This window comes from Impatiens glandulifera, chromosome 7, assembly GCF_907164915.1.
Source record: "Impatiens glandulifera chromosome 7, dImpGla2.1, whole genome shotgun sequence".
In the NCBI taxonomy this organism is placed as follows: Eukaryota; Viridiplantae; Streptophyta; class Magnoliopsida; order Ericales; family Balsaminaceae; genus Impatiens; species Impatiens glandulifera.
In genome coordinates, this window is record NC_061868.1 from 12670019 (window position 1) to 12677833 (window position 7815).

Below are 7815 nucleotides of genomic sequence, written 5' to 3' on the forward strand. Positions count from 1 at the left end.
AGTTGGATCAGCTGCAGTCAATAATTAAACAATGTAAATTCAATCAGTAAGATGAAGTCTTAGTTCAGAAGAAGAAAAGAATGAGAGAGAGATTAACAATCTATAGAAGAACATGAGGATGGTTTTGAAGAAGTTTGATTTAAAAAACAGATTAATTTAGTTTAATATAATGTATGCCTCCAGAAATAAGAAACTAGTATTGGAAACAATTATCAACTATTGATAAAGGGCCTCCAATGGATTCCGCAAATGGGCATGGTTAGGGAAATCGATAAACTTATAGAATGAGACAACCACTAAAGACTCAAAATCAATGCTTGAACTATCCTCTTCTATTCCGAACATCTTCGGGATCGCAATAGGGGTAGTAGATGATGAGTATAAGCATTTAGAGATAGTCATGACGTTCCGACCAGTAAAGGAAAGAGGAAATTTGGTTAGTGAGAGAATGAGCAATTTAGGATTCCTTATAGAAAGAATTTTAGCGAAGGAGCGACTGAGAGGAAGAAGAAAGAGGCGGTCGCGGAATTAGGGAAAAATAAGATTACTTTTTTTGGGAAACTGTTAAAACCATTTCATTAAAATCTCAAAAGTGGGAGGGTCAAGAATTAAAGCTAGACAAATTTTAGCTATGATTAAATGATGACAATTGAAGAACTGTATCGGGTGGAACAAGGCTCTCACCTTCAAGCATTTATGGGCTTTGGAGCGCAATCAGGAGTCACTATGGATCAAATGGTGCATACGAGGTTTATGAAATACGAAACCAGTATCTGGACCTGCAAAATTCATGAAGGTATGAGTTGGTCTCTAAAAAATATTCTTAAACTAAGAGGCGATATTGCAGATCTTTATGACATCCGGCTAGGGGACGGGAAAGGCATTCTATTCTGGCATGACCCCTGGTTCGAAAACCAGCCTATCATCCATAAGGAGGAGTTTCAAAATACCCGCATCAGAAGGGACTGCACATAAGTGAAAATCAGAGGCATTAAAGACGGGAATTGGGACTCACTCTTGAGAAGAAATCCAAAAGGACAAAGGATACTTGATCATATAAGTAACATACAACTACACGACAGACCGGATATTCATGAATGGAAAGCTGAGGACAATGGGAAGCTGGTATCGAAGAAAATATGGGAGGTAACACGGGAAAAAGCACAAAAAGTAGAATGGGCTTCTCTTGTATGGTCAACAAAAATTATCCCTAAACACCAGTTCATCCTATGGCTCGCCTTCTGGGAAAGACTCAGCACTCTTGATCGTATCAGCAAGTATATAAGCATCCCGGACATGAACTGTCTTCTATGTAGAGGAAATGAAGAAACCATAGATCACCTATTCGGGAGCTGTTGTATTGCTTCAGAGCTTTGGGACAGATTCTATAAAAACCTGGAGTTGATCAGTTTCCCGAGCAAATAGAATGAAATCAAAGATGCAGCACTACTCAAAGCAAAGGGAAATAGATTTACAACAAGCATGTTCAAGTACGGCTTTGGAGCAGAGGTGTATAACATTTTGCAAGAACGGAATGCAAGGGTATATGGCAGAACCCGTAGGAGCGTTGAAGAGTTATGGAAAGATATTGTATCGGATTACAGCGCCCTTGCGGGAACGTGGATAAGAATTCCAAGCACGGAGCAGAACTAGAATATCTGTAGAAACTGGAATTTACAGTTTTTTAAACTTACTAGAATTGAAAGCATTGTAATCAGATAATTCATTTACGTTTTTAGCTTTTTAGTTTTTATTTAGAATGTTACGACTTCAAAATCATTCTAGGCCTATCTAGAATGATCTCTTAAACTCGTGGTTTTTTTCCATTTTTGAGAATTTTTAATGAAATGACGCTAAGTCGTTTTCCCCAAAAAAAATGATGACAATCAAACGACCTTAAAGAACTTGATTAGTAGCAATCAAAAATACAAGAAAAACAGAGATTACAAATTGTATCAAATCCTAATTATTCCAATCAAGATTTTTATTTCCATATCAACCTGATGTTTCAACATGTTGTCTTCCTCTTCCCCTTGTCCTTCCTCTTCCCCTTCCCCTTCCTCTTGCAATGAAAGGGGGATGAACTGAAGAGGTTGATGAATACTGCCTATTCTCATTTTAGTTTCTTTCTTTATATGAATCCGTTTTGATTTGATAGAAAAAATTATTATTTAGGATTTCGGGCTCTTCACCTTGTTGTTCTCAACTTGAATTTCGAGATCATTGTCTTTATTTCCTTCAACTTCAGCTTTGGAATACTTAGCAACTTTGAATTCCTCTGTATCAACTTTGGAATTCTCTTCTTCCTCTTGATTAACCTGAGTATCTTCTTTTCTATTTTTATCAGCAACCACTTCAACTTGATTTGATTGAGAATCCTCAACTATCTCTTTAACATGATTAGGTTGAGGTTCCACCTCCTTCTTTGTACTACTTTCTTCTTGTACAAAATTTTCTTTATCTTCTATTTCATGTTTTTAACCACATTTTGCTCTTTGATAATAGACACATATGTTTCATTTTCCTGCATCTTTACTTTCTAGCTTTTATGAATTTTCTGATATTTTTCCTTAGTCAATCACATTTTGGGCTTGCATGTTGAAAGGTATTGTAAAAAGAGCATCTGTTTAGCCTCCACTCATAAGTGATTTCCATGACAGTGGGTTTTCCTTTTATGTCTACTACGGTCATACTTTTCAGCAGCATGCTTCTAAGATGCACCTCAATGCTAATTTTATCAAATGATAGGTGCTCTCCTCCTTTAGTAATTGGATCCATATATAATGGTCTATCCAATAAACCTGCAAAATGACTAAGTGCTTCAGAATTATATATATGTACAGGTATATTCCAGAGCTTGAACCATATTTGTGCAATTTCTTTTGGCTTACTCAATAGGTTCAAGTCTTTAAACCATTTTTCTAATTTTATATAGTTGGATCCTATATATGTATGCCCATTTTCTAAAATTTCCTCCAGATTAGATCACTTCTTAAATTAAGGAAATATATATCATGGACATTTGCTGAAATCTTCTCTAACCCTTTTCCTTCTCATTTCTTCAATAGTGCATCTTTAGTAATTGGGAGGGATATTCTATTTTTCCTATGCAGTTTCCCACAAGTACATTTTCTCATTCCTTTATACAGTTTTCCTCTACTTCAATAGGCAATTTAAATTTAAATTGAAAATTCAATACCTCCACTTTTGTCTGTGTATTGTCCAAGTAAATTTTCCCTTTATAGACATGATCTTTTGACTTTTTTGCATTGTTGTTCTTCCAGACTTTATTAGTTTTCCATGTCGAGTTACTCCTTATAGTATATGACTTAGATTTGGGAGCCTTCATCAGCTCCTTTATTGTAGTAATTGAACATTGAACAATTTCATCATATTCTTCTTTTTTCAGTAGATTCTAGTCTTGAAGATAGTGGATGTTCAGTTGAATTGTAATCTACTGTGCTTTCTACTTATTGATGACAATTTCTCCCCTTTTGGCATACATAAGGAGCTTTGTAATCTAATTCTTGAGCCCAAACAAATTAACTCTTTCATTATAGCGTATCTTTCAAGCTCCTTCATTATCCCTCTATTTTCCTACATCATTTTCAACAGGAATTTTCTCAGTAGAAGTTGGAGTAGATTGCTTACTTATGTTGGTATCCTGCTGTTCTTTGATAACTTCTTCAACAATTCTTTCAATTTCTTTGATGGTTGCTTCCTTGATTCCTTCTAATACAAAATCTCTAACTTATTTAGATATATTACTTTTGTTCTTTCTCTTCCCCATGATGGCAGAAATAAAGAATATAGTAATTGCAGGAAATCTAAGAAATGATCACAGATAAACCGCAATCGAGGGAAAATTACAGCGATGTTTACAAATGCACAAGAAACCCTAGACTAGAGAAACTTAATGGCTCATTTATGATGCAAGACAATATCGTGTCATCTGTGCAGATCAGGCTGTGCCGCTTGTGCTAATCGCGCCGTCCGTGCCGATCGCACTTCCTTTGATAAATGGTGATTTTGGTGCTGATTTGATGACTTCCGATTCAAGACAATATCGTATCACCTATGACGATCGTGTCGTATGTGTCTATCATGTCGCTGTGTCGATCGTGCTGTGATGTATCGCCTATGCCGATCACGCTTTCTTAAAAATCTCCAGAATTTTTTTCTCTCTTTCTAGGGTTTTTGAAAATAAGATTACTTTTACCGAGGGTTGGCGGGTGCTCTTGGTGATAATGATATATGGACATGACGGATCTGGGAAGAAGGCTAGTCAGATTGAGCTCTGGTAGTCTTATTCCAAAATTATGTGATGGGTTCTATTGGGACTGGACTTTGGGGATGAGCTCTAGAAGATCCTACCCACACAGACAAGTGTCTAACCAGGTTGTGGACTTTAGGAATAGACTCCGAAGAGTGCCCTTCCAACTATGTGCTCAAACTGGATTCCTAACTTTCAGGATTAGCTCTGAAATGTAAAGGGTCATTATGTGCTCAAGATGTTTCTGTTCCAACACTTTGATAAATTGTTTTATAAGTCAGCACATCAATACCAAGAAGTTTTTAAATGTCTTTTCTATACTATTTTAAAATGTTTGTTGGGTCTTTAGACTCACTATACTTGTGTGGTGTAAGTACACAGCAATAGCTTTCTGTTGACATAATGAAGGGAGGCTTGGAGAGTAGGTAAGGTGTAGGGGAGGTGTGTGTGTGGGGGAGGAGGAACAAATGAAGATCAAGTGCTTTTTAGGGTCTAGCACTTAAAGACCACTATTTTTGTAATAATGGACCATCTCTTAAATGTTTTTGATGTAAAGGACTGTGTTTTCTTTTAAAAGACAGAATTTTGAAATACCACTTATATATATATATATATAACTCTTCCGCACATGTTTTTGTTTTTCCGTTTATGTATGTAACGTTTTAAAACATCCCTCACTCGGTCTAAGTAATTTAGGAGTCAGAGGTGAGGTGTTACTTAAATCTTAAAAAAAACTGATATAATGAAGTGATGTCCTCAGTCAATAATAAAAATAAAAAAAATAAAAATCATTGACGTTGGTAGGTTTATCTATATAACATGGAGAAGAAAATAGTGATGATAATGATTTTGAGGGAGTAATAATTATTTTTAATAAAAATATTTAAAAGAGTATATATATATAATAAAAAATAAATTAAAATATAAGTTATTTTAGTATTTTGATTAATAAATTAAATAATATGATAAATAAAAAAGAGAATAAAATAATGTTTGAGTGATAATATTGTACTAATTTAAAATATAAAATTTAAATAATTTGGTGCAAAATTACTTTAAAGTGTAATTTAAATTATATACTTTAATCTAACACAAACATAATTTGTTTTTTTTTTAATTCCCTATTTATCATAAGGAAGATGAAAATAATAATCCATAAGAAAGAGTCCAATAAAGATTCATACAAAGAAAGTAGACTAATATTGGTTAGATATATCATATATATCCTGATCATAATGCACTCCTTTCATTACAAAGTTGTATACATGCATTTAAAACAAGAAAACATTGATAAAACCAAACATAAAACCAAAAAAGCTAATAAAATAGGAAAGAAATTCACATAAATTCTACATCGAAGAGCCAAAAGATGAATTTTACTCCAATTTGATGATTAAAGCCATGAAACAAGTGAGAATTACACACATACATACATACATATTATTACATACATAGAAAAGAGAAAAATCCATTAAGGTTCAAGCTTCAGCGACACAACTCTGGCTTGCCGATTACTCTTCGCAGACTTGACGAAAACAACCGCCAAACAAGGAGGTGCCCACCATGGCCTTCGTACCCTTTGTTCTCCTTTCAAACAAGCCACTGAAAAAAGTTCATTTTCTTATTATCAACAAACTAAAGCTAATAAGATTATAGTTTTGGAAGAGAGTAAAGGAATGAAAAGAAATAGACCAACCTTTAATTCGCCTCAGTTCCTTGCAAAGGGTTATAAAGTCCCCCCATTTCATGTGACATCGTCTTATAAACCTAAGTATCTGTTCTGTCGTGAACATTGACATGCTTTCTAAGTATTCCCCATTTACACCAATTTCTTTGAATATTTGACGATAACTTCCCAAATTTATCTCTTCCAACCACAACCCAACATCCTATTCAGGAATACAACAATTATAAGACTTTTAAAATATAAAACCCCTCAAATGTTGACACATAATAATCAGCTCAAGAGGGTTCCCAATGACAGACAGGTGTTGTCTATGCAAACAATATGAAGAATCAATACATCAATTGACCATTTCCTTATTTTTGTTTCTTGATTATCTATATACATAATGATCTCCAATACACACCATAAGCAAATATATCTATGTATTTTAATCAGGCAGACTCTTTCCAAGATTATCTAAATGGTTGAAAATGCTTAACATTCTCAAAGAATAGCAGAATAGCAAGTTCTTCACTTGTAAAAGAATTTCATATCTTTGTACTGTGTATAATCTTCAAAAACAGATAGAAAAATCTCTAGATAGCTTAACAATACATAATCATAATAATAATAAAAATAGGGTTAAATCTGTACAGCCAGCCCTATCTATCAGACTATCAGTCATCTTGATTTCAATGTATTTAATCAAAAAAAGCAAGAAATCAAGTTACAGATAGCAAATTACACAAAATCAATCTATAGATCATGTGAAAGGTCTGAAGATCAGTATGAGTAGCAGAATAGTAATAACCTAGTTTCATTACCTCAACTGTCCAAATGAAGAAATCCAGGGTTTCAGGTTGACGCTCCTTGCTGATCATCTCTGTAACAAATAGAGTGTGAAAGACGACGATGAAGACGACCTGAATACATTGACAGTAGAGTTTAAGTCGGATCAAACTCCATGACAACTAAACCGATACATATGAATATTGAAGATAAGAAATTAGACGAATTGTATGAATCTAGTAAGAATCATCGACATGCGAAGAGGTACGGACATGAGATAGATTTACCGCAGAATTGTGTGTTTGATGGAGATGATCCAGTGAGAGAGAGAGAGAGAGATTGGAGTGATGGGGGGAGATTTGCAGTTCTTGCATTGAGATTTGGGTTAAACCCGATTTTGTTGAATAATAGCATATCGTATTTTACTACCTAACTCCGGTCCAACTCTCGGACACAAATTTCAAATTATTTATTTAAAGATTAAACACCAAATCTTATGCACAACACTTGATGTGAATTTTTTTTTTTATCATTTAGTTAGTTAGATTAATAAAGTTAAATGCTTTAAAGATAAAAAAAATGTTTAGATATTTGAAATTTTATTTTCTTTAATAAAGTTTTTCTATTAAAATGATGTTGAAGATTTGTCACGGAAACGAATAGTCTTTGGATATCGATGATCAAATGAAAGTATGGTTACGATTTGTTTAATTGGTTCACAAAAATGTCTAATTATTCAACGTGGTGTATATCATTTGGAGAGAATTTATTCTATGTGGAAAGTTTTCGTGAGCAATTTAGATTCATTGTAGGGGATGGTTCTACGATCAGTTTTTTGGACAACATTTGGTGTAGTGTCAAAAGTTTAGCTACTATGTATCCTGGGTTTTCTTCCATTGTTATAGGTAGAAATGTCACAGTTAAGTTAAGGAAATGTTTGATCCTCGATCTAGTGGTTTCACTAGCCGAATTAGATATAAAAGAAGATTAAACATTATGTAGATTTCGTCTCATAATAGAATTTTACTTTTGGTAAGACGCAAACAAGTGTCCCCGTCTAAACAAAATGTTATGTGTTGACAAGATA

The 7815-nt window shown here is 33.9% G+C and overlaps 1 protein-coding gene across 2 annotated transcripts; it reads right to left on the reverse strand.

Moving 5' to 3' along the window:
- Positions 1–5467: 5467 nt before the first annotated feature.
- LOC124910818 lies at positions 5468–7117 on the reverse strand. Of its 2 annotated transcripts, none has more exons than XM_047451504.1 (4): positions 7016–7117; positions 6764–6862; positions 5970–6162; positions 5468–5875 (listed from the first exon to the last, which is right to left on the reverse strand). In XM_047451504.1, the coding sequence occupies exons 1-4, from the start codon at positions 7100–7102 to the stop codon at positions 5745–5747; spliced, it is 510 nt and encodes a 169-aa protein (XP_047307460.1). In that variant the 5' UTR covers positions 7103–7117; the 3' UTR covers positions 5468–5744. The 2 variants fall into 2 exon arrangements, with proteins under 2 accessions (XP_047307460.1, XP_047307459.1); XM_047451503.1 differs by having other exon boundaries at positions 7001–7117.
- Between the last annotated feature and the right edge of the window lie 698 nt (positions 7118–7815).